The sequence below is a fragment of the Falco naumanni genome, chromosome 4 (genome assembly GCF_017639655.2).
Source record: "Falco naumanni isolate bFalNau1 chromosome 4, bFalNau1.pat, whole genome shotgun sequence".
In the NCBI taxonomy this organism is placed as follows: domain Eukaryota; kingdom Metazoa; phylum Chordata; class Aves; order Falconiformes; family Falconidae; genus Falco; species Falco naumanni.
This window is the reverse complement of record NC_054057.1, coordinates 112,093,937-112,120,509: the sequence shown is the minus strand read 5'-3', so window position 1 is coordinate 112,120,509 and position 26,573 is coordinate 112,093,937. Positions and strand designations below refer to the sequence as shown.

Below are 26,573 nucleotides of genomic sequence, written 5' to 3'. Positions count from 1 at the left end.
CACAGACAGCAGCAAAGTAGTGATGCAAGAAGAGAGCAGCCTGGAGCCACTGCTCCACTCCAAACTGCTGATAAAAATCTACAGGGGCTTGACACTTTCCCCCAGCCCTTTGCACAGACCTGACAAGCAGGCTTAGCATGCGAGAACTGCAGATTAACATCAGCCTTGGACGGTATGGTACACCTGCTCTGTGCCCCTGCCCCCAGCTCCATGAGAGCATCCTTCCATTTTAGACCATGACGGAGGGGCTGCTGAAATGGAGGCCTCTGGAACAACAGCACTGCTACAGAGCACCTTCAAAACGCAATGTTTGCTGATTTTTTTTCGTAATCTGCAATAATCACATTACCCAAAGCATGGCACTTGAAACAAACCCAAGCGACTTGAGGCTGGTTCTTAAGGGGGAGCAGCTACAGCAGCTCCTGCCACCAACTGTTATATGCCTCTTCCCTGCCTCCTCCATAGGGCTGGTTCAGTGGTTTGTGTAGCAGCTGAGCTTGTATATTTTTATTTCCAAAGCCTTCACACAGTTTGCTTGTCAGAATGCAGCAATTCAGCTGCTGTTACCGGAAGCAGCTCAGGGGATTTTGACAGAGGCACAGGGCCAGGCACCTAATAGCAGGAATCGGTTCAAAAGGTGCACCAAGGTAAGCTGTCCTCCCCTGTGAACGAGAGTTCCCTGACACACACTGGTATTCAGGTCATAACAGAAAAAACGAAGTGACCACGCCAAAATCACTGCTGAAGACTGCAGCATGGGGTTTTTGACCCAAGATGGCCTAAATTCATATGCAGGTTTCATATGAAGATATAAATCTTGGTATCCTCTTAATTTGATCCTTCACTTACTGATTAGTACAATACTACAGTTTCAAGATCCATAAAAGAAGTAGAATGGAGTAAGAAGTGCTTTATGTTTTGGCAGAAGTGTATGTGATCAACACAGACTGTCAAAAAGGAAAGAAACCAGCATTTCCCCCCACACAACCTCTGAGCACGCTGCAGCACAGTTACACTGTCCAAACGAACCTTACAACAGGAACAGCCCTCCAGCACTTGAACGCATCCAGATTTTGGCCCTAGCATAGCCATAAAACACACACGTCCTCATCTCCCCGTGTTTTAGGTCAACTGTGTAAAAGGACTTTGGTACCTTATTTAACTACTTCCTCTCTGCTGCACAAGTCTACAATACCATAGGCTGTATATGACGGTGAAAGGAGAACATGAGAGCATGCACACAAAATCCAGAGGACTCTTGTTTTCCCTTAAGTGCTTCTGTGTATACGCAATCCTTTATGGATGCTCCCAAAGCACGCTCAGTTCTGCACTGAAAATGAGCATGATCACTTAATACTTAGGAGTAAGGACACATTTAGAACTCCAGGAAGCTGCTTGCAAGCATTTGAATAAGGGCTATTTTGCCTCTGAAGCAGACATGTTTTAGTGAAGTGAATTTTGACAACAAATAGCAGGTCCCTGTTAGCGTGCCACGGTTTGGCTAAAAATCTTGAAAGCCTGACTTAAAAGTACTGTTCTCTGGCTTCAGATAAAAAGATCAAAGACTTGGAACTTAAAATAAGTTGTTTCTATACACACACAGTTTCTACTGAACAACTGACACACAGTAATGTGTTACTTCATGATAGTTTGTTATATCAAAGATCTAAATAAAGGAAAACCATAATGTTGTTCTGATAGGAGCTGGAAGCAGTGTGAAGAAATCTAAAAAATATCTCTGAAGTTTTAGGAGGCCAAATTAAAAGATCACGTAATGACAGCAGCCCCGTCTATGCCAAACCAAAGACACTTTTGGAAAGGAGGCGTGATGGCCACATGACAAACAGATCCAATTTGAGAGGTGACCCAGCTTCCTGATTCTAGGAACGAGCATGCCGTCTCATCACCACCCACCCCTACAAGCTTAAAGTATCAGGTAACCTTAAGTCCATGGTGAACTGTCACCTGCCACAAAAACGACTACTACAAAATGCTTGTCTGCTGTGGTGCAATACAAAGATATTCTCTCCCTCCTCTGGCCTGGAAGGTAAGACAATGGCTTCCTATTAAAGTAACTCCATGTAACAGGCTGCCAAAAGACACTGTGCTAAACTGGACAGCTGGGCCAGCTATGAAGATCCCTGCATCTGCCAGGTGGGGCCAAGGAGCCTGAGGGCAGAGGATGATAGTGATGGAGTCTTGGCAAACAGGAGCTTCTCAACCATTCCAACACTATTTTGCTTGTGGTTTTTCCTGCAGGATGAGACAGAAAAGCATTTGCAGTTTTGGGCACTCCTAGGACTTGGAGAGCACACATTAAAGCGGAGCCATGGTCAGCCTGCTGAAGCAAGGATATTCTTGCTGCTTGCTCTCTCCAGAGACAGCATGGCATGGCAGAGTGCAGCTGAGGAAATACTCTACATTAAAGTTCTACTGCTTCAAAGACAACTACAGCATAAAGTACGGAGCAAATATGAAGGACTTCAACATCCCTTGAGGGAATCTGCAGTCTCACATGCTGACCTCTGCACAGCTTGGGCAGTGGACACAGGATTTTGCATATTGTTCTCAGAGAACCTGCTAATCCTTGGTTAATAGGAAGACCTGCCTCATCTGTGGGAGATTTTGGCAATATGCCCATTACCCCATCCACAAGTTTTTCTGTTTCCTCCAAGGAAAGGTGCAGATGTAGGCCATCCATACTAAAGAACGAATACCTCATCACAAGAAAATTCTGGAAAACACAGGGCTTCCTCTGCATCTCTACGCTGTTACAGTGTACTACTATTAGCAGGCACAATGCACTCAATGCTTCCAAGAAGCCAGAAACTCCTGGATGTGCACTGTAATGACTGTACCTGCACTTACTTACATTACTTACAATGACAAGTCCTGCCATTGCAGTGAGGATGGGCAGCAGCATAGTGCCTTCCATGGCAAGCAAAGAAAACAAAGCGTCTGCACAGTCTGAAAACTTAGGAGGGCACCCCCGCAGCACGGCAGGGAACGGCGGCAATCTATCGATGCTAACACAAGCCCAGAAGCCAAAACCCAGCACTCTCTCGATACCAGCTGGTGGATTCTGAGCATCCATAAATTTCTCAGATTTTCTGCACAGATAAATTGGTCTTCAGAGTTTAGTAAAGCTGAAGAGCTGTACCAAGAAAAGCTTGCTGTTGAATACTAAACAGGACAATCTGCAACAAGCCATATCCCCAATTCCTTTTGAAGGCTGAGCATTTACAAGCCACACCTAAATGCTGGGAAAAGGCCTGTCACTTCATATGGTCCCTCTGTATAGAAGTGCACTCTTACACATCCATGACAGCGCTGCACAAAAGAACAGCAACAGAAACCACAGAACATGAAACACCGTTATACCCTGAAAGGTAGAGCACTACAGTCCATCCTCCTCCCTCCATTCAGGAGGACAAGACACAGAAAGGACCTGCGTGAGATGCCCTCAAAGGTGGACACAGGCAGCCCCACAAACCAGAGGAACTACAACAGCCTGAGCCCCAGATGGCTGTCAGCCCTTCTCGGACCAGCAGGAGGGTAGTTTGTACACCAGCACAGAGTAGAGGAGGGAAAACCCCACAACGCTAAGGTCATACACGCTGTAGCTTTATTAAAGACAAAGTATTACGTTATATTTCTACAGAAACCTGGAATCCAAGGAAGGCTGGGGCCATCACAAAAGTCCATGAGAGGACTGGAAGCTGAATATGTGGGAACATGTTGCAGACGGGAATTTGGTTTTAAAGTGCTGCTACTGCAAACCTGGTCTCCAGGATCTGTCATTCAGCACAAATGACTCGGAAAAGTAATCAACACAATAATGTCAGCACACTCTGAAAAGCCTTGAAGTTTTGTGCTGGAGATGCAAAAAGCGTGAGCACATTTGTAAAAATGGTTACAGAGAGAAGGATTCGGCATGTCAAAAAGACTGTGAGCATGTTTTATGGATGAACATGTTGGCTGCCCTTTCTATTAAACGGGCCCTAGAACCCTGAACCAAGGACAATCATTATCACAAATGCTGACTTAGAACAGATTTGTACTTCCCATTTCCTAAGCCACCACATCACAGAGAAGGAAAGATGGGCAAGAATGCCTTTTGCTTCCAAGAGACAATGCGCTACTGCCCTGAAATGAAGCAAGACTAGCCAAAAGTCCACACAGCTGGGAAAACTGGCAAGGACTGGTATTGATGACCATGGACTAATTCCAACTGAGTGCTTTTTTTAGTCCTTGCCAGGCTATTCAGGCTACAAACAAGAATCAATTGCTTCACGCAGATCAGTGCTAAAGATATTTCCCCTGCTTCTGAAAGGTTAGCCCCTGCAGACTGAAGAAGTCTGCTGATGAGCAGCTGATCTGGTCATGCCTCAAGAGGAAACTCCACGGGTGCTACAGCACCTTGTGAGCTCGTGGATGATCACCAGCTCTCAGCAAGTCCCCGAGATCTGCATGTCTATATTCGCGGCTGACACGGTAGAGTGGGCCACACAACCTTCACTGTGCAAAGCACTGAGCACAGCAAAAGAAGATTATTCTTCCTGTAGTGCATCAGCACCAGCCTTGATGGTGAGTTAAATTGTCTTCTGTATAATTAGCACAACAGGCAAGATGTACCTCTGCGCCACAGAGTGTATTAGAGACCTCTATCTCAGATTAACCCACAGCATTCTTTGTATGAAACCAAAGAATGTAAGTCCTTGTGCGATCTACTCCTAATTGAACTCCATAGGGCTGGTGCCAAGCCCTCTTTGTGAGGAAGCCACCGGCAGGCCACAAATCCACCCTTCAGAGGGGCTTTCCCAAAGGCACTGCATCAGTCCTGAAAGGAAACAAAAGGTCTCAGTTTAGCACCGTTCTGCAGCACACCTCCAGAAACATCCCTCCCCACGCAGGGCAGCAGCTCAGCTCTCCAGCCCTACCTCGGGCTAGAAGCTGCAGCACGATGGCACCCGCGGCACGCAGGAGCTGGGGGCCAGCGCCGCATTTCAGCAGCGCTTCTGACCCCCGAGAGCGCTACCAGCCTAACCCCCACCCACACGTAAAGCTACAACGAGGGAGGCAAGGCTCAGTTGTATGTGGGCAGACAAATGTACAGCCATGCCTGCTACCCCAGCAGCAGCTCTAGTTCAAGGGAGAGATCTCATCACCACGGAAAACGGAGAACTAATCCCCGGTATGGAGAGGTGCACCACTCAAAAATCTGTACCAATTTTTTCATCATGAAGTATAAACTTCTGGACCTTAGATTAGAGGTTTTAGCAAAATACAATACTAAAGAATACAATTTTAAATTTCAGAGTCTTCCTGAAATATTCCTGAAACCAACAATTCACTGTTCTGATATACTAGATAGACTGCACTTGGAGTGGAACAAAAAATCCCACCTTTCAAAGGTTTATCTAAAGGGCTTATTAATATTTAACAGGGCACTAGTGTGGCAGAGCTTAGCGAAAACAAGCAAGATAATCCAGTTTCTCCTAGGACTCGGCCAAGGCAGTTTAAGTTTAACAAAGGGAGGGATAAGGGGAGCAGTTCCAAGCACCACATACGGGTCAGGTCAGGAGAAATTAAACCAAACGTAAATGATAGTGCAAGAAGGTGGGTAAGAAAGCAATAAAGCATGTTTAGTGCCAGTGATACTCGCTAAAACAAAAGCTTTTCAAAACGGAGAAGGCAGCTGCCATTTAGTAGCTGCTGGGTTAGTCACATTTTCAGGTTACACTACATTTCCTGCATGTACCTCCACCACAGGAGGATGCCTGTCCTTTAGCATCAGCCACCTGTATCCACGTGGACATCCCTCCGGCCCCAAGCATTACTGCTGTTCAGAGAGCTCCTCCCTGCTCCAGTCATCCCATTTCCATGGGTGCTTTGCTCCTCAGGGGTGCAGCAATACAGGGGTTCCCACATCCCCACCCAGGGCTCAAAAGTGAGTATTCAGAAGTGTCAGAAGAGGCTTAACAAACCCAAATCTCCCAATTTCTGAAGTGCTACACTAATTTAAAGGGTGCATAAAGGGGCTGGGGTAGACCTCACTGCTCCTTCTGATTGCAATGCAGCTCACCTGGTCCTCCAGGTCCACTTCACAGAGCTCCTCTTTGCACATGCTGCTCTCCACCTCGGCCAGTGTGTCCATTTTCCACCAGGCTCTCCCAGCTCAGGAAAAATTTCTCTCTGTTCCCCAGATGGCCTTGCAAAGAAGCTAGAAAAGCCTCATGGGCTGCCAGTGATTTCTCGGGCTTGCTTTCCCTGAACAGCTTTTCCCAACTGCTCGTAAAAACCCTAACACGAATCCTGGTTGGAAAACACATGTTCCAAGCTTGTCCCACCGCAGACTATGTCCAGAAGAACAATTTGAACAGAAGGCTCGGAGTACGCTTCATGTTTTCACTTATTACTTGGACACCATTGCAGCATCTTTTAAGGGTGAACAACCCACCATAAGCAGCCCTTTAAGATACTGATAGCTCCATGTTCTCTCTTCTCCAGGGCATACGTGTGTGCTCAGCCAAAGAGTTCTGTGCACATCAGATACTCAAGATGAGATCTCAGACTTTGCTTATGTTTGACATTAGTCAGGAAAGAAGAAATAAAGCTTGATGAGAATCAGGCAGGAGGTAAGTTTAAAATATGATTGAAATAAAAACCAGGACAAGGTGTGTTCATGTTAGATTCCTCTCAGGTCAAAAGGTATCGGTTTCAAGTTCCTGACAGTCAGCACCAACATAAGCACGGGAGAATGACAGACCCCCTGCCACAAGTAGCCTGGTGCTGTTACACAGTGCACCAACAGCTCCACAGTGGGAGGCCCACACTGTAAAGCCACATGGAAAGCCTTGACACACCAGTGAGCAGAGATAAGTACCTTCAGATGGGACAGGGGGAGCTCACAAGCCCTTACCAGCAACCCCTCCTCAGAGAGCTGCCGACAAGTCATCACCACTACTACCCACAGAAGCAGCAGTACACCCGCAGCACTGCCTCCACATGAGGTGGCAAAAGGCACCAGGAGATACTGCAGACTACAGCAGCTGACGGTCTTTGAGAAGATTCCACTATCACCTCAGGGTTTATTCTTTATAATGATTAATTGAACAGACATGACCAAACAGACTTGAAAAGGCAAGCTGTAAGATAAACCAACAATCTAATACAGTTATTTCTGCCAAGGCTTACACATGATGTTGGAAGAAGCCCTCCTCCCCCCACAAATGGGTTTGATACTTTCAGTCTGAACATACAGGCATCAATTCCAAAATCTAACTGATGGAAATTACAAGTTAATGTTGTGTAAGGTAATACTATAAAGTCTGACTGACATTTTATCGTTGTCTTTAAATATCTGCCTATTTGCTTTAAATAGAATTACTACACCACTTCTTAAGGTCTCCTTTTACTACCTTGGCTTAAAATCTAGCCACCATTTCAGTCTGTGGGCTTCAGAGACAAAATAATCTAAAGAATAAACAGCTTGAATGCGTACCAAAAATAACACCAGATATATTAAGAACAGTGTTCCATCCTCAGCACAACCTTCAGTGAAAATACACTTCCTTAGCACATCACAGTATGTAAAAAGAAACGGCTTTATAAGGAAGTTGAGCTGCTTTTTCCAAGAAAAATCAACCATATATTTTCCCCCAAAACAGAAAGTGTCTTGTGAAAGATCATACAGTGGAATCATCATGTTGAAGCTGCTGAGATAAGCTTTATGATAAGCATTATCTTATGGTGAAACTGATCCCAACCTCACTTACTTTGAGTTAATCGCGTGTTATTTGTTATGGTTGTTATTGTTCTCCAACAGCTGCAGGCATTCTTCTTTCAAATTCACTCAACATGCATACTCATGATTCATGTTATTTTTAAGATTTCTGGACAGCACTCAAAAATACACAACCCACTCAGACAGGCTTAGCACACACTCTTCTGAGCCAGGCTGCTGTCACCTCACTGAGCTAGTACAGCAATAGCCAGTGGGCCCAGGTGTATCCGAGAGACATTAGTATATCCAGCAAGTTTGCTTTTAATTCTTATGAATATGTACGTACACACCCCGGCGTAAAAGTATTGCTTAGCCCACAACTGGCCTCTAGTTTCACACAGGTTTAGCTTCTCAGAAGTTAACATTAGTTAACAATAAGTTAAGAAGTTAACAATAATAATTTCACACACTTCTCCATAGGATGACCTAATGTGAAAAGATGGATTAAATTTACTACAGCTCCTAGTTACCCAATTTCAAGAAGCAGTTTTCTCAATTCAGGAAGCTTTTCTTGTCCTAGACATCTCCATCTTGCATAAGAAGGATCAGAAAGCTATTTAAATTAGCAGCTGCATTTGCAGCCTCAGGACATAATGCAAAACAAAGTCTTTGGAGCACCCACGTAACCTAGAATAATGCTATACTACTTAAATTACTAATGTTGACTGGACAGGGTTAAACAACGGCTTTAAATAGCTCATAAAACATGAGCTAAATAACTTTATTCTTTCCCTCCCCACAATCACCAGAAAAACTTGGGGGGGGGGGGGGGGGGGGGGGGGGTTGTAGGAATCACAACCAACTTTGCAGCTGAGGAGACAGAATGAGCTTTTAGAGAGACTGCAGAAAACTGCAACCCTTATAGTATATGCAACCACCAGCAGATACCAGGGCTTCTGCATCTAACTTCAGACACTTCTCATCCTGAGTAGCCTTTGAAATGGGGAATAGGAAGAAGACAACACTTGCCTAATGAGGGCAGTGAGTCCTCATAATGTATGACAAGAGACTTACGAAGAGATTCCCAGTTCAAGTTGATTTATTACTGAAAAGTGATGTGTTTCAGAAAAACAACTGACAAACCACATCAGCACAGGCAAAAAGCAAGCATGTTGCAATTACTGGGTTGCAGTCAAGTGTTGTGCAGGTGACAACAGCCACACTGTACTATGCTTAGGAAAAAGGAAGCAAGAAAGAATGACGGTGTCCCTTAAGCCCTGCTTGTTGGGCCAGACCAGATTATGTGACACAAGGGTGTTCTTTAGTTCAAAGGTTCATGAGAAGGTTGTGAAATCTCCTTTGACTTCCAGAAACAAGAATATAGTTGAGAAATACCCCACTGCCCCAGTTTCTCTCCCCAGTTACTAAACATATAGGAAGCCTTTATATAATGTATTGACACCAAGAATTCCATCCACTTCCCGTGTTAACCCATACTGGTAATAAAGAAAAAGCACTGATGAAGGTAGAAACCTCTGCTTTCCTAGGTTTTAAAACAAAAAAAATTTACACAAAAATACTGGTTTCCAGGTATTTCCTACTAGTATTATCCACACCAATCCCCAGAACTCACCCTGCATTTCCTACCATCGCCCATCTTTGTTCCAGTACCACTTTCTCACAAAGCAGCCTTGTAAAATATTTCTTTCTTCAGAATCCTATACATACTGATCAGAAGTACAGCAAAACTTTATTCTTTGAATGAGGAAGAGCATCCAGACCCAGTATTTGGATATTTGCTTGTAAAACTTAATTTCTCTGGTTTTTTAACCTGTCTTCATATCTAAGAAGGGTAATGGTTTCATGTTAATGAAGGAGAAATTTAGGATGTATCAGGTTTCCTGAGGACACTATTTGTGCAGGACATATTCCACAGTAAGACCATCTCAGAAACAAGACGTAGAACAATCCAAAAGGATTTAATAATAATTATTTTAAATAAAATTCTATGGAGGAATTAACCTGCCTTGCCATGTCAGTATCGGCTTTACACTTGATGACTATTAGAATAGCCTTGCTGCTTTTCCTGCTGCTCCTACATCTCTCTAGAGGCACCAGGATATATACTTTATCTCTAAAGTAGCAGTGAGCATAGCCATCAGTTTGGAAGACAAGAGGACAAACTACAAATCTCAGCGGGCATTTTCATTTGAAAACACCTGCAATTATGGCATCAAAGACTTCATCCAAACTGCCTAAGTGAGTATCGGTGTGAAAAATACCTCTTTGTAAACTTGAAACTAGAAGCACTGAAAAAGCATTCTCACCTGAACTGTAATCTTTCAGTCGCAAGTCCTTCACAGGTGTCCCATCAGGCCCTCGGAATGCATTGAGAATCTGCAGGAAAACCAAGATCCACTTCAGTCTCCAAAATCAAACCTCAAAAAGCAAAGCACTTGCTAACATAGATTTCTCTCTCCCCAAGACTCCGTTTCTTTCTAGGTTAACTCTGTCACAAACTGACACATTGTCCTGATTAAGTTCCAGCAGTAACAGAACAGTTCGTTGAGTTTTGGGAAGTATTTTGGGGGTTTGTTTAAATAAGCGAGTACCATTTATACCACAATTAAACTGTGCAAAGGTTTATTACACTTGTTTCAGCCAGACAGTTCACCTCTGACCCTTATGTAAGGACAGAGATGTCTTACTGCCTTTAAGAAAAATCAAAGGACCCGGGATGACTGTTCTGAGTCTTATCATCCTTTGATGGACAAAGGTTCTGCCATGAGTTCTCCAGTATTAAGTGTCAGAAGCTCTGGTCACCACAGCTAACCCTAGCAAAAACTGTTGCAATGCAGGGGTTCTCATGTCTGGAACTGCCACCAAAAAAAAACCAAACCAATTTAAAGTGGAAGCCTTTGGAAAGAGAGCTTCTTTCATCTTGTAGTCTAGATTATTTTTTGGTTTTTTACTAAAATCAGCAGTAGCAGCAGACACCTTTTCCATCTTTATAAGATCTCATAAGCGATTTCAAGTAACTAAGAACAAACAAGGTCACTTAATCACTACATGTCTTCTGAGCCTAAAATATAACAACAAAGTAATAACAATAGTTGGTGTATGTAAAGCAACAATGGAAGTAAAGCATGTTAAAAAGAGCTTGGTATCAAGGCTTTTAACCACCAACACCCCACATGTGACTCCAGAAAAAATTCATCACTTCCATGCTCCCCAAAAGCCAGAATAACCAGATACAAGATAACACTACAATGACTCCTAAACCTGGATTTTCCCTTGGGAAAATGACAGACCACCTGAACTACATTAACCAGGCTTAAAACCAGTACTTTTAGCAACCCCTGACAGACGTTTTCGGATGAAAAACACCCCACTTACATCATCCTTTGTGGCAGTTTCAGGCACTCCTCCTAGCCGAATGAGCTTGCTTGGCTTCACATATTTGGGACAGGTCCGGTAATCTTGGTCCTTGAGTTCACACAATCAATATGTTTTTTACAAATGAGAAATGCTAACTCACAAGATACTTGAACAATAACAAAATAAAGCAGGGTATAACTCAAATGCAAAGGCCCATAAGCAGACTGGCTCAAATCTTTAAGCACAGCACTGTTTAAGATGCAGAGAGCTCTTGGAGGGCTAGTACTGCTAGCTTCATGTGCTCATTGAGTTGTACAATGGGATCTAGGCCCAGCAAAATAAAATGGGCAAATGGCCTCTCTCTGCTTTCCAGCAGTGGGAGATTCAAATCCAATAGCAGTTATTAACTCAGTAGTTATCATTACCCTCCGATTTCAAAGTTAACAAAAACCAAGTATGCACGAGAACAACTGTACTGTTCTGCACAGGTCCACCCAAGCCAGTAGCTTCTCTCTGGCAGTGCTCATAAGCAACGTCCAGGATAAACCAACAAAATTAGTTCTTGTTTATTCTACTTCCCCGCAACACCCTCCCCCTCTGTTTGGTCATTTTGAACTTGGAGACTTTATGAACCAGATCTGGTTCTACGTATTTAGCAATTCTCAACTGCTAAACTTCTCTAGAAAAGTATTTGTGAGATAGAAAAGTACCCATTAAAACAACCCAGAGCATGAGGATGATCTCAGAGAAGGATGGTGAATTAGGATAGAACTGAAGCGATGGGATACAAACAGAAGGCTCCTTCCCAGCTCCTTCCATTCTTTGGCCAACATGGGTTTAGCAGAAACATCAATTGACAAAACCACTTACCTGAAGGCTCTTATAGGGCCTAGAATCTTTGCTGGGTTTTCCTTCTGAAAAGGACTTGCCATGTTCATAATCAAACATCTGATGCCCTGGCAGCCGGTGATCCACATCGCGATACTCAATGTTTCGGTAGTCAGTATCTTGCCTTCCAAGGAAATCCAGGCCACCTTCACCCTTTAACCCAAGATCAGAATCGGATCTTTGCTGCTCCCCCCCAGAAAGCTGCTGCTGTTGCTGCTTGTTAGCAAAGGTCTGAGGTTGCTCCTCTTGGTCCTGAAGAGTAGGAAGAGGTCCACAGCTATTTTGGAAATTGTGCGAAGTGTCGTCTTCGAGACTCAATCCAAGGGATTCCTCTTCTCTGGCTGGTGCTTCTGAATGTTGAAATTCTCCTTTTTGGCTACCAAAGGGAGCTCTATCTAGACCAAGTGTAGGCTCCTCTCTCTTGCTGGTGCTTAAACCAGAGCCCTCTCTCTCTGCTAAAGGTACAGTAGATTGGTTCCGCCTAAAATCTACAAGGCTTTGATCCACAGGAGGCATTTCCCTATCTGAAAAATCCATAGGAGGAGCCACATCTCTGCTCCTAAAATCCTGATCAGACCGGGACCTGTGCCTATTTCTGAAGTCTGACGATGGTGCATTTCTGTTTCTGAAGTCCAAATCAGAGGTGCCCACACCCCTGAAGTCCAAATCAGGTACATCCCTGTTTCTGAAGTCTGAATAGGAATGCTCTCTGCCCCTGTAGTCTAACTCAGACACATCTCTTGCCCTAAAGTCTGAATGAGATCCATCTCGACCTCTGAAGTCTAGATCAAAAGACCCCCTTCCCCTGAAGTCTGATGGAGGTTCATCTCTGCCCCTGTAATCCATATTGTGTGCTTCCCTATCCCTGTAGTTCATACGGAACGCCTCCCTGTTCCTGTAGTCCACTGAAGGAACGTCCCCACCTCTGAAGTCCATAGGTGGTCCTTCTCTCTCCCGGAATTCTCCAGGGTACATATCCCTGCCCCTATACTCAGAAGAGGGTGGCTCCCTGCCTCTGAAATCCATCTGAGACTCATCTCTGCCCTGGAAGTCAGATGGTGGAAAATCTCTGCCCCTGAAATCATGGTGCCCCTCCCCACCTCTGAAGTCACTACGTGGTCCATCTCTAGCTCCAAAGCTGAAAGAAGGTTCCTCTCTGTTGGCAAACTGAGGATTGAGGAGGCCTGTGAGTGCCTGGATATCAAAAGGAAGTGATTCTCTGCCAGAGAAGTTGCCAGAGTGTCTTTCTTGAGCAAGACTATCAAGGGAAGGAGGATATTCCCTGTTCCACCCGGGAGCAAACCTTTCTTCTTGGCTCCCACTGTAGAAATAAAGACAGTATTATTCATAACGTGCTTAGAGTCTGAAATCTACACAGCAGCACATTCTTCTCTAAACTTTTATAGAGTTGTGTAAGAGTCTAAGATCCGCAGAAGATATTGATGTTTGGCAGTTTAAGATGAGGCAGCATACGACAGATGTGAGAAAGTAAACTTGGGTGCTCCCATTTCAGCACAATTTCCAGAAGCACTCAACAGGGAATACCTGCAATATTAATGGGTTAATGATGGTAGCAATCCACATAGTCCTGCACTGCACACAGCTCTGCAGCTGTTCAAGGTTCCATCAGCTGGTATGTTTGTTCATTAGCATCACCAGCACACACCTGTGAGGAACCGCTTGAGCTTAAGCTCTCTGGGCAGCATTAGAAACAGCTAACTTACCACATCCTCCTGAGGCACATAAAAGCAGAGGTTACCAAACATGCTCTATTAACATACTACAGAGATTCATTTAGGCTTCCTTGTGCTGGAGTCTAAACCAGCAAAATGCTGAAAGCTATCAGTCCAGACTTCGAGGATGCCTCACAGGAATATGCCAATAATCAACATTCAAGACGGTCCTGTGCTCGTGCCTCCAGACTGGCTGTTTACATTGATGTTACAACACTATAGCTATCAGGTCTCCGACACCTGCATAAAACCACTCAGGAAATGGCTTTCCCTTAAGACAGGTTTTCAAAACCCAGTGAAGTATTTTCTTTTGGTTTGGTTTGTTTGGGGTTTTTTTTTTTGTTTGGTTGGTTGGGTTTTTTTTGAGATTGCGCTGCCTGATTTTTCATCTCAGCAAGGCTCCAATACATTTTCAAAAATACGGAATAATAAAATATCAAACACATTTCAAAATAACACCAAATGCTACCCAAATCAGTGGACATTTCCTTAGCAACTACAGCAAGTCATGGTGTTCTTTGAGTTTCACTACAGAATCACTCATCAACAGAATGCAATATGACTTTTACACAGTTAATCAAACCATATACAGACTTCCTAACCTACACACCCCTGTTTCACTACCATGTAGAACAGTAATTAGAACTTGGTTCAAGATTAGAATTACCCACCCAATACAGTAAAGAACGATGCCAATAAAATCCACTTAAAAATCAGAAGAACCACACTACTGATATAATCACAAAACACAACCACTCCCTCATCAATACCATTAAGACATGTTTTGGAGGATACTGTTTCCTGTAGCTCAGATGCGACGAGCTTTCTCAAAACATTACAGTTGGACAATTATTTGAAGTATTCCTATTGCAAAAATGGAAGGTATGCCATGAGGAAGTACCTTTATCATGCTGCTATTCAAGTAACTGAGGTGGACACGTGAGCAAAGGATGAAAGAATTATGAACAACAGAGGAAAACCCTAGCTTTTTGTGCCTCCATTTTATTTTTATATATATATATATATACACAGAGAGCCCTCTTGCAAACACAGGGCCTAGTAAACAACCAGAGGAATATAAGCTAAGAAAAATATCATGCTGTGCAGGTCAGTTGCATACAGATCTTTAGAACAGTTCCAGTGACATTCAAAAACATCTTATGAAGGAGTATCACCAAGAACACGGGGATATGTAATCCACTTAACCTTATGGAGAGAGCTGGCTGAACTCTCAAAAGTTTTCATTAAGTTCTGTGTGCAATGAATGTGCCAGTATTTCTGAAGTTAAGGGAAGCACCATGGTTGAAAAGAATCAACATCACATTAGGCCCTTCTCTTCTAGGACTTAACAGCACATAGCACCAAAATCCACGTGGCATATCACCTTAGCTAACAACAGCTGAACTAAGTATTGCTAGAAAAGGTGGTGTGCAGAAGAAATAGAAATACTAAAAGCAGCTGCTTAAAAAAAAAAAAATTAAAAAATTCACAGAAATGCAGGAAGTTACACTGTCACTTAACTTGCCTATTCTTCGGCAATCACACCTCGTTCCACACAGATCTCAGAACTTTTACCAATATAGCATGCTTACAGGAGAATGCACAGAAATATTGACAAACAGAAAGATCCTATGGCTTATTGTATTTCAGAATGTTGTGAAACAAACTGTACATTCAAATGCTTACCGAAAAGACCCCATTCTGTTGCCTTGTCGATGGTCTCCCCACATTTTGATCTTGTCTGGTATGTTTCCAGAAACAGTTATTTCACCCTAAGAACACCAAGACTGCACAACCTGTTGAATAAATAATGTGACAATAAGCCACAAGGCAAAGGATACGTATCACCTAAGAGAAACACTGCTGGTCAGAAGAGGCACATGTAATGTCTGATCAGGATCCACATCCAGACATTAACTGCTGCATTTCACCATGTTCAAATTTGCAAGCATCAAACGACTTCCAAAATCAAATTGTCAATATGGGTGGGCACAATTTGATATCTGCTTTGATTAACATAAAGCTTTCCAACATATTGTGCTGTCTGACACTATCCAGAGTGCAGCCAGAAATGTGAGAACGCCACAATCCATAAACAAGGACCGTTGCCGAACAACGGTTTGTAATTAATGTTTAATCCAAACTATTTTTGCCAAAAGCTCTTTGCTATTCAGGAAACGATCACTACTATTGGTCTACTATGGCTACTCTGCCTTCAAAAGAACACAGATAACAGAGCAGGCTTTGCCAATAAATCATTACAGGCACTGTTCTCCAATACTGCCCTCATCAAGCTGAGTGCTGCAAATAACACTTCCCTCAACAGAGATCTAAAATTTCATCCACTTCCTCCCACCAGCAGAGAAGGTGAGGACATCCTGGAGATTGATAAAGCCAGTACACAAAATGGGAGTCTTTCCCCCCAAAAAAAAGGCTGCAGCAGAGCACAGAACAAAATGAGGTAGCTAGCAACCTGATGGCCTCAAACCTGCTGTGGCTAATGCAGTTGCAGCAGTTTAGGAGGGCTGCCATGCACCAGACCAAGGTTAGGAGACCTGGGGCTCACATGCTGCTACAAAGCAGCTCAAAAGCAGGATTAAACTAACTGCAGTGGTCAGTGGCACAGGAGAGGGTACAGACAGCCATCACCAGGCCTGCCTAGAGCAGCTAATGTTGAAGAAAAGCACACAAGATCCTGTTTCTTCCCACTTCCAAAGGTCAGTGCTGCCATACGGGTAGCAGGTCAACAGAGCAGGTCATGACAGACCTCACAGGATTCCAGATGATGCTGCTGGCAGCTGCCTGTGCCAGGGAGCTAAAGGGAGCTGAGCTGTCCCATCAGGAGGGAGTACCTGCTCCTGCCAGGGACCATCAGCAGCCAGCGAACACTCACATGGGAGCTGGGGACAGCAGGGCCTGGCAGGTTGCAGTATGCAAGGGCGCGGAGGCTGATGAAGGCCACCTGTACAACCACCACTAATCCATCCGCTATAACGCCGTTTCTAAAGAAACAGGTTCAGTCGGCCACTCGAGCCCAAGAGCAGTTGTCTGCTCGCACTTTACATGGCTCTCGATGCAACAAGCACGTGCCTGGTCCCAAGGATTTCCTCCATAAGCTCTATCATATTTTCTTTCTTGAAGGAGAATCTAAAAGAGCTGATACTGCACCTTCCACAGAGAAGACAGGTGAACAGAGATGGTTACGGCAGTCACCATTACAGTTGGCTGTCATCAGCCAGTCCTTTTATCTATGATCTTTTGCAGCCTGCAGACATCTGCAGACCTGGTGGTTTTCATTCTTCCCTTTTGGATTTCCTCCCGCACTCCAGTTCTCATTAAGTCAACAAGCTTACCGCTGCTTTTAAAAAAATAAAAACCCCTTGCCAGCTGGGAACTGTTTGGACATAATATTCAAATTATCAGACAGATCAAAAAATACCATTGGATTGATATCAGGCCTGGCATGGATCAGCGGAGCCATGCAGCAACATTCACGAGTATGATGTCATGGTTCAATAACACAGGCAGCAACTGTCCAAAAGTCCCCCGTCCAGCCTGATACGATTTGCTCCCTCCACAATGCCTTTGGCAACGTGCAACATGTTAGTTGTGCCAGCTTGTGCTTTTCTGGGTCTACACCACAGATGACCCTCCAAAAAGAGTTATATTTAACCCAGGTCATTTCAGCAATATGGTTTACTACACAGCTCCACAAAACAAAGTGACAGCAAACTGCAGGACAGGGACAGAAACTTCTTAGGCTGGCTTCCACCAATGCCAAAACCTCCTGAAGGTACACTCTGCCACAGCTGCTCCAAAAGATGCATGCTGTGATGAGACGCCATCAGGATTCACCCTTCTGCCGCGGGCAGGAATTGCCAGCTCGCTCGGCTCCCACCTCCCTGCTTGCAGACAGATGCTGGGAGACAGGTCTGAGTAAGGCTGTTTGCCAAAGTTGCACCAACAGAGCCCGGGGCTGGGGCCAGGCCAACAGCAAAGCACAGCAAAAAGTCACCCTCAAGTGCTAGGAATTGTGCGTCAGTTAGTTTTGCCATAGTTCAGTCACAACCATGCGTGTGAAGGAGACGGCAACAAAGGGCATTTCAGAGTGACACAGTAACACAGCCGCAGAATGCACAATGTGGGCCAGTTACTCACAGAGCCCGGATTTAGGGGTTTTTAAGACAATAATTAGCTGTTACAATTATACTGAATATTCAGGAGCGCAGATATGCATTCTGAAAGCACGCATTATATTTCCGTCCTCCTGTCCCAACAAGCTCTATTTCCTGGTGGCAAAGCCCTCCAGTGAAGATACAGAAGGTACCTCTCAGAGGAGGGGAAGCTTTTCCATGGTCTTGGTTCCTCCAATGACCAGTGGTCCCGCATCCCTCCCAGGAAAGACTGATGGAGCTCCAGATGCTCCCTGGCAATTACACCCAAGGACTTCCTCAGGACAGTGCCCCTGTCCTCCTCAGCACACCCAGCTCAGGGGACATTCCCGATTCCATGTTCCAAACCGCACGTGCTGAGCCTGACAGCAAATGCTTTTGGTTCTCTTCTTTCAATTTACAGCATGCTATGGTAAAATAATGGCATTGTACATCAGAATCGTGCAACTGAGCCAGACTAAGAAGCTGGCCTTCTTAAGAACTAATTAAAGATTTCTGGCAAGGGGCACAGTGAGGAATGCCAGCACAGCCCTTGAGCATCTCCTCACCAACTTACACCTAACTTTGCACCTTGTTTTCCACATCTTGGGGGAGAGAGGATAAATTAGTGACAGATTAAACAACGTGAAGTTTCAAAGAGATGCTATTTTCAGAAAAATACTCTGATATTAACAGCTCGTCTCCAAATAGATGTTGCCAAGGCTGCCAAACTTGGTATTTATAGAGCATGAGGAAATCAAACACATAACTACACACAAGACCATGCTCAAAGAACAGAGGAAGTAATTTGCTGCAGAAAAACTTCCTGCACCCAGTTAAGTTTTTGTAAAGCTGAAGAAAGGAAAAAGCCTCTGTGAAATTCAAGTACTAGGAGGTACAAAAGAAAACGCTTCCCCAAGCTACAGAAACCACAAGTAGCCAAGAAAGCCAGTTATTTCCGATGTTAAAGTTGAAGATGTCTAATCCAGAAGAAATATCAAAACCATGTCACTGAAATTTGAAAGCAAAGGGAGAACCATTTTGGCTCTTCCAGGTGTCAGGGTGGAGGTTTTCACTTATAAAAGGGGATGTGTGTGCTTGTCAGCTGCACGATGCTTTTAAAAATACATATTAGAAACAGTCAGGTGATTTCTAAAGCCACACACTCCCCCATTACTATCCTGACTGTGCCCATCCCAAAGGATTTCACGAGCACATTCCCAAATGGGGAGTGCGGAGAGAAACTTTCACACCACCAACACCCTTGCTGGGATAGGAAAGTGGATTCCACCTCAGCAGCATTTCCAAAATCCGTATCACACACCAGCAACAACACCACATGCTTGTGGTGCCAATTGTTTTAAAAACCAAAACACAAGAGATCACTGTTATTACTCCCAGTAGTTCAAGACCATTACCCAGCCCTCACCAGCCCCCAGCATGAGCTGGGCCACATCCTGCCTCCACCTAAACCTTTATTCACAGTCCAAAACCCTGTTTAGCCCATTGCCAGGGATCACTGCCAGCTAACACACTCCCAGCACCAGCCCCGATCACCCTTCTCTCCACCCCAGCATGAATCCAGCCCATTTTTTGTCCACCCCTCTTAAAAACACAATTGTTCTGAGACAGTTTTCAGGGAAACCCATACGACATGATGTGAGAGAAGCCCTAATTTTGATCAGGGGGTCAGAACAACTCAGAGATACCCAGAAACAACACAACCACGGACAATGCTACTGACCGCAGGCCCCAACCCTCGGCACAGCCGTGCGGGACGCCCTGTGGCACTCCCGGATCGGGACCGGACCGAGCTGCCCAAGCCCACGGCCCAAGTCCCTCTGGGGCCTGGGGCCGCGACAGGAAGCCTGCGCCCGCAGCCGGCCGGCAGCCCCACAGCCCCCAGCCTCGGACTAACCCCCCGTCCCGTGTGACCCCGAAAGAAACACACATCCCCTGCACCCCGCTGGGCTCCCCTGGAGAACCCCCCTGCTTCTCTCTCCCAGGCGGCTTCGGGAAGGGCACACACACCCCTCTCCACCCCGGGCAGCCCCACGGGGAGACGCCATCCCATCCCGGGAGACCCTCTAGCGACCTCCGCCCCGTTCCCCTCTCACGACACTAAGGGAGACACACACCCCCTTATCCCTGAGGACACCCCAGAAACACCCCCTTCCCCCCTCCCCGTCCCACTCGGCCGTACGAGGGACTCCGCCCCGCCCCCGCACACCGGGAGCCGCCTCCGCTCCGCCACCCCGGCGGACCCCGCTCCGCGCGCCCCTCCCCAGGCAAAGCCCACGAGCCCCGCCCGCTCCCGCCGCGCCGGGCAGCCCCCTCGCGCCGGGCAGCCCCCCACGGCCGCCGCTCCTCCAGCGGGGCCGCGGCCGGGCCGGCGGGGCGGGACGAAGCCTCCCCTCACCTCCGCCGCCGCCGCTCCCGCCGCGCCAGGCCCAGCGCAACGACGGCGAGAACCGGAACTTCCGCTCCCAGAGCCCCGCGCGCGGCACGCCGGGAAGCGCAGTCCTCCCGCGCCGGCCGCCGCACTACCGCTCCCGCCATGCCCCGCGACTGGGCCCGGCGGGCGGACTGCGCTTCCCGGCGTGCCCCGCGCGGCGCGCGGCCTGCCGGGAGCCGTGGCGGCGGCGGAGCGGGGCGGGGCGGGGCGGCGGCGCTGCCTACAGCTCCCGTGGGGCCGCGGGGCGCGCCCGACCTTGGGGCCGCCAGCCCGGCCCGGCTAGGCCGTGGGGGCGGTTCCCGCCGCGCCGGCTGCTGCGATGCCGAGGGTGCCGCGGCGGGCCGGGGCCGGGGCAGGGGCAGGGCGGGAGGCGGCCGCCCGGCGCCGGCGTCGACCCCCCCCGCCCCGCCTAGGCCGTGTTGGGGGCTGCCGGGCGGACCCCGCCGCCCCTGCGCCCGCCGCGCTGCTCGCACGGGCCTCCGGCGCCGACGGGAGGAGCCGCGAAGGTCGGTCCCGGTGCGGCATCCTTCGGGCCGGGGGCGGGTCTCGGGCCGGGCGCTTTCTCGGGGCACGTCGATGCTGCGGGAGTGGAAACTCGCCGGGCGGGGGGGCCGCACCGGGCCGGGCCCCGCACCGGGCCGCAGAGGGTCCTGGGGAGCGCCTCCTCGCGGGGGGCTCCGGGGAAGGGCGGCAGTGGGGAGCGGTGTAGCGGCGGGGGAAGGACCGGGCGCCGACGGGGCCCTGCCTCGCAGCCCGGCGCCGTCCGGGGTGGTTGGGTTGTCACAGGCCTCGGGGGTCGGGGCCCGGCCCTGGGTCACCTGCCGGGCTTGGGCCTGGGTGCAGGCAGGGTGGCGAAGCACGGTGGGGAGCTGGGGCTCCGTGAGCCTCCCCTGGCTGGTCTCGGGGGCATGGTGTCCCAGGCCAGCCTGCCTTCCTCTTGTTGTTTTCGCTCCTGTGTGGGTGCCCTGTTGGGCTGGTTTCCCCCCCCCGCCCCGAGGCAGGGAGGAAAACGGGGGGGGGGGGGGGGCTGGAGGCACGGCTGGGCCCTGCCCGGGAGGGCTGACCCACCAGGCAGGGGCTGGAGAGGGCACTCTGCTCGAAGGGGCTTACGCCATCTGAGCAGCCCTCAGGAGGAGTGTCACCAGCCTGGTCTCAGCCACCTAATCCAGGCCAACGAGAGCCATAAAATCCGCCCTTTGTAAACATGAGGCCTCTGGGATCGTAGGTGTGCGGGACCAGCCCCATCCAGGGCCGTCTCCCTTCCCCCTTGCTGCTGAGAGGCTGAGCAGCTTTCCCAGCACTTGGGGGAAATTGGGGCCAAGCCTGGATGAAAGGTACCAGGCTTGGAAGGCTGGAAGGAGCGGGGGCCACAGGAGGGAGGATATCCTGCTGGATTAGAGCGGCTTTCCTGACGTCTCACCAGAGCTCAGTGCTGCCTGCTGAGCCAGCAGGATTGGGCCGAGTATGCTAGCATGGCCCCACTTGGGAGCGTAGAGATTTAGGACCTGCTTTGTGGGTGAGGGAACAGAGGGGTGACACTGTGGATTGCGTGCAGGTGTTGCCCCGAGGAATGGCTGCAGATGTCCACAGGAAGAAAGGCTGGGAAGTGCCCAACGGGTCCCTGGCACCAGGAGATGGGCAGCATGTGGAACGGTCTGAAAGCCCCACGCCGGGGCTGGCGCAGGGGACGGAGCCAGGTACAGAGCAGAGCTTGCTGTGGGGGTAGGCAAAGCAGGGGGAGGCTGGGGGGGGAAGCAGCTCCTTGTTCTGTGGGGTGTGCCCTCTGCAGCCCCATGGGCAGGGAGAGACGGGCCCACTGGCAACTCCCCACCAGCAGGACCCACACCTCTGGGTGCCGTGGGGTGAGGAGAAGAAAGCGGGTCCCCCCGTGCAAATCCCTGTCCCTTTTGCAGTCCACCCGCTGCCTCACCATGTGGGACAGGCTGTGGGACAGGATGGACACTGCACAGCCCGTTGTTCCCAGGGGCAGGACAGGAGGGAGCCATGTTTGTACACACCCGCTCCTATGAGGACTTGACGAGTCCCGAGGACGGGGCGGCCGCAGTGCGGAGTCCAGAGGAGAGGCAGGGGGAGCCAGCTGAGCCGACCAGCATGGAGCAGATCAGCAAGGACTTCAGTGAGCTGAGCACGCAGCTCACAGGCATGGCCCTCGACGTGGAAGAGGAGATAAGGCAGAGCAAGGAGGGAAAGCTGGAGCCATCCCCGCAGACCACCCGCCGCGACTCGGTGCTGTCGGGCAAGGAGGAGGAGGATGTGACCATGGATGCCTGGCGCATGCATCGGAAGCATGTCTTTGTGCTGAGTGAGGCAGGCAAGCCTGTGTACTCCCGCTACGGCTCTGAGGAGGCCCTCTCCAGCACCATGGGTGTCATGATGGCCCTGGTGTCCTTCCTGGAGGCTGAGAAAAATGCCATCCGGTCTATCCACGCAGGTACCATCCTGGGGGGGGAGTGGGATGGGGTGTGTCATGGCCTGCCCAGCTGTGCCCCTGCCACTGTGGGCCACATTAGCTGTCCCCAGGAGCAGATTGGTTGTGGGCCACATTAGCTGTCCCTGGGGCAGACTGGTTGCTGGGGGGGAGAGACTGCAGCGGGGCACCGCCTTGCAGCCCCGGGGAACCAGGCTTACAGGTCTGTCCCTGGTTCCCCGGGGACTCCCTCCCAAGCAGATGGCTACAAGGTGGTCTTTGTGCGGAGGAGCCCTCTGGTGCTGGTGGCAGTGGCGCGGACCCGGCAGTCAGAGCAGGAGATTGCCCATGAGCTGCTATACATCTACTACCAGATCTTGAGCCTGCTCACTTGGACCCAGCTCAACCACATCTTCCAGCAGAAGCAGAACTACGACCTGCGCAGGCTCCTGGCTGGCTCTGAGCGCATCACTGACAACCTGCTGGACCTCATGGCCCATGACCCCAGCTTCCTCATGGGTGCCGTGCGCTGCCTGCCCCTGGCTGCCAGTGTCCGGGATGCTGTCAGTACCAGCCTCCAGCAAGCCAAGGCCAAGAGCCTGGTCTTCTCCATTCTCTTGTCGGGGAACCAGCTGGTGTCTCTTGTGAGGAAGAAGGATCAGTTCCTCCACCCCATTGACCTCCATTTGCTCTTCAACCTCATCAGCTCTTCTTCCTCCTTCCGGGAGGGTGAAGCCTGGACTCCCATTTGCCTCCCCAAGTTCAACTCCAGCGGCTTCTTCCACGCCCACATCTCCTACCTGGAGCAGGAGATGGACCTGTGCCTCCTGCTGGTTTCCACTGACCGCGAGGACTTCTTTACTGTCTCTGATTGTAAGCGGCGCTTCCAGGAGCGGCTGCGGCGGCGGGGGGTGCACCATGCTCTGCAGGAGGCCCTGCGCACGCCCTTCTACAGCGTCGCCCAGGTGGGCATCCCTGACCTCCGGCACTTTATCTACAAGTCCAAGAGCTCTGGGCTCTTCACCAGGTGAGGCCCCCAGGGAACCATTGGGCCAAGGCCACAGCGTGGGGCATGGGGCAAGCCTTCTCCATAAATCCCCTTCTCCAGGGGCTAATGGGGTGCTGTGTTCCTGCAGCCCTGAGATTGAGGCACCCTACGTGCACGAGGAGGAGAAGGAGAGGCTCTTGGGGCTCTACCAGTATCTCCACAGCCGGGCTCACAACTCTTCACGCCCCCTGAAGAACATCTACTTCACGGGCCCCCGTGAGAACCTCCTGGCTTGGGTAAGGGCCATCTGCAGGGTTTGGGTGAGCCCATCGTCAGTCCTGCGTGTCAGAGTAGGGAGGTGGTGGCACAACACAGCACCAGCTCCATCGTCCCCAGGGTGGCCCACAGCCTGTGCACAGTCCTTTTGGGGGTGAGCCTGCCCCCATGCACCCCTGTGCCAGGGAAGGATGGGCAGGGATAGCAGCGGGGGCTGGTGAGCTCCGGCACGAAGGGCAGCGCCATGCACTGTTGTAAACTCCCGAGTGCCGCGGAGAAAATGTGCTCTGGGAGCAAACCCTGGAGTTTGGTCCTCCCACTGCTGAGCAAACCAGCTGTGTAGGGTACCCCACTGCCACCTCACTGCACTGGAGCCCCTGTGCCCATTTGTGGTAGCACATGGGGGAAGGTGCGATGCCAGCCCCAAGTGGGACACGGGTGTGTTCCCAGCGTGTACCCTGTTTCTTCATCCAGGTAACCAGCGCCTTTGAGCTTTACATATGCTACAGTCCCCTGGGGACCAAGGCTGGTGCCATCAGTGCTGTTAACAAGCTCATGAAGTGGATCCGCAAGGAGGAAGACCGACTCTTCATCCTCACACCCCAGACATACTGACAGGCATCACCCAGGGTGTGGTGCCAGCCGGAAGAGCCCCCACTGTGCCGGGGAGCCCATCCCCCGGGGAAACCCGGGCCTGCATCCAGAGGAAAGGGCATGGTGGGACCCTAGAGCATGGGGAAGCCCATCCATGGGACTGTCCAACCTGGGTGTTAGTGATGGAGTGCACAACAGCAAGGGGAAGGGGTGAGCAGGACTTTCATCTGCAGGCAGTGCTCCCAGCTGAGGGAGACTGTCCTTCCTCTGCAGCCCCTGACTCCATCCCGCGTTGTGGGGGTTCTGGAGCAGGGCTACCCGTACCCTAAGTTGCTGAAGGGGAGCTTAGCCCCTGGGTCCTGCTGCCTGTGCCTGTCTCCATCCTTCCTCTGCCATCCTGTGGCTGTGCCGGGGTGGGTGTCCCCAGGGGAGACATGGCAGCACTCAGGGGACCCCTATGCTGCTGTGCCTGCAGATGGTGGGTGATACCACCCAAACGGGGGACAGGGCTGGCCTGGGGTATGCACTGCTCCTCTCCCTGCCGTGGGAGAGCTGGGCCCCCCAAGTGCCAGGCAGCCCCTGGCAGTCCCTGGAGCTCTGCCCTGGCAGGTTTGTCCCCTTGGCATCTGTGTGAGCCTGGACCCTTCCCACCGTGGTCATGAGAAGGATGTCGCTGGGGCTGCTGGCAGGGTTGGGGTACCGGGGGGCTTGTGGTGCTGGCTCCTGGGCAGCAGACCCTAAAGGGGCAGCTGAAGCGCAACTCCCTGGCAAACCCCCTGGCAAAGGGCCCTGGTGCCCCTCCCCAGCCCAAGGAGGGTTTTTCTCCTTGGCATGGGGGCACCTGCCCCCCAGACTCAGCCCCTCAAGCCAGCAATGCTGAGTTTGCTGCACAGGGGCCACCTCCTCTCCAGCCATCCCCAGGCACGGGCGTGGGGCTGAGCAACCGGGAGTGCTGTGGCACACCGGGCACGGCCCAGCCCCGCGTTTGGGCAGTGCCAAGAGCTGGGACGTGTGTCCGGAGGGGCAGAGCCACCGGGGTGGCACCGAGTGGGCCGGGAGGGACGCGGCAGGGCTAGCGCAGGGACTCTGCTCCTGGAATTATGCTCCTGCCAGAGTGTAATCGCTTGTCTTTACTCATAAACATTATCTGGACCCTGAGTCAAGTCTTGTCACGTTCCTGTGTGCCCGCTGGGCGGGGGGGGGGGGGGGGGTGGCACGGCTGAGCTGGGGGCCGGTGGGGTCCCGGTTTGGGGATGGCGCAATCCAGCCGCGGTTGGGCAAGGCGGGGGCCGCGCAACCGCCGGCCTTGCACAAGGCGGCCGGAACGGGGCGGGGGCGAGGCTGCCCAGGAGCCCCTCCGCGCTGTGTCCGGCCCCTCCTGGGGCCGCAGCCGTGCGGGGAGAGCCCGTGTGCGAGGCTGGGCCCCGTCGCGGGGCGACCGGGCGCTCGGGGAGCGAATCCGCGCGGTGCGGCGGGACGCGGAGCGGATTCCTGCATCCCCGCAACCGGCAGCAAGTCCCACCAGCACCGCGCTCCTGCCGCGGGCAGCCCTGGCCGGCGGAGGGGGGAAGGGGACGTGAGACAGAGAACGGGCGCAACAGAGCTAACCGCCCCGGCTCCCCCGGGCCGGCTCAGACCCCCGGTGGGACCCCCCGAACGCCGCCCTGGGAGCGACCCGCAAGCGCGGGGCCGGCGCGGGCAGCCTTGGGGAAGCCGCGATTCCGTGTGGCGGCGGCGGGGCCAAGGGGTGCCGGGGTGCCCCGACCCCAGGCGCGCCCCCGGTGGGAACAGCTGCCTCCCAGCCGCAGGGACCCCCCGGCGGGCGCCCGGGCGGCTCTGGGCTGCGGGGGCAGCCGGGTCACCGTGCCAGCGCTGCGCCCCCGCCCTGGTCGGCGGCCCCGGCTCTCACCCGTGTCCCCCCGGAGCACCGTGCCCACCCGCGCTTGTGCCCCCGGG

General features: G+C 50.6%; 2 protein-coding genes across 5 annotated transcripts in view; one reads left to right on the top strand and one right to left on the bottom strand.

Annotated features, from left to right (window-relative positions):
- The window catches only part of RBM6 (RNA binding motif protein 6), a 58,749-nt gene extending 38,390 nt beyond the window's left edge, over positions 1 to 20,359 (bottom strand). For all 3 annotated transcript variants that reach the window (XM_040590040.1, XM_040590042.1, XM_040590041.1), the window contains exons 1-5: positions 20,296 to 20,359; positions 15,412 to 15,521; positions 11,975 to 13,313; positions 11,123 to 11,212; positions 10,054 to 10,123 (exon numbers count right to left, since the gene is read on the bottom strand). In XM_040590040.1, coding sequence (XP_040445974.1) covers positions 10,054 to 10,123; positions 11,123 to 11,212; positions 11,975 to 13,313; positions 15,412 to 15,455 — 1,543 coding nt within the window. In that variant the 5' untranslated portion in view covers positions 15,456 to 15,521; positions 20,296 to 20,359. The remainder of the gene's footprint in view (positions 1 to 10,053; positions 10,124 to 11,122; positions 11,213 to 11,974; positions 13,314 to 15,411; positions 15,522 to 20,295) is intronic.
- A 177-nt stretch (positions 20,360 to 20,536) lies between these two features.
- Positions 20,537 to 25,775, top strand: MON1A (MON1 homolog A, secretory trafficking associated). 2 transcript variants are annotated; one of them, XM_040592553.1, is made up of 6 exons: positions 20,537 to 20,837; positions 21,887 to 22,028; positions 22,316 to 22,783; positions 23,021 to 23,786; positions 23,896 to 24,043; positions 24,498 to 25,775. In XM_040592553.1, the coding sequence occupies exons 2-6, from the start codon at positions 21,902 to 21,904 to the stop codon at positions 24,636 to 24,638; spliced, it is 1,650 nt and encodes a 549-aa protein (XP_040448487.1). In that variant the 5' UTR covers positions 20,537 to 20,837; positions 21,887 to 21,901; the 3' UTR covers positions 24,639 to 25,775. The 2 variants fall into 2 exon arrangements, with proteins under 2 accessions (XP_040448487.1, XP_040448488.1); XM_040592554.1 differs by lacking the exon at positions 20,537 to 20,837 and having other exon boundaries at positions 21,911 to 22,028; positions 22,245 to 22,783.
- The last annotated feature ends 798 nt before the right edge of the window (positions 25,776 to 26,573 follow it).

What these genes read in the sequence shown, in the direction of transcription:
- MON1A (XM_040592553.1), top strand. Translation starts at nt 21,902, where the DNA reads ATGGCTGCAGATGTCCACAGGAAGAAAGGCTGGGAAGTGCCCAACGGG. An exon ending in GGCGCAGGGGACGGAGCCAG is followed by an intron (nt 22,029 to 22,315) that starts GTACAGAGCAGA and finishes CGTTGTTCCCAG; the next exon opens with GGGCAGGACAGGAGGGAGCC. An exon ending in GTGAGAACCTCCTGGCTTGG is followed by an intron (nt 24,044 to 24,497) that starts GTAAGGGCCATC and finishes TTCTTCATCCAG; the next exon opens with GTAACCAGCGCCTTTGAGCT.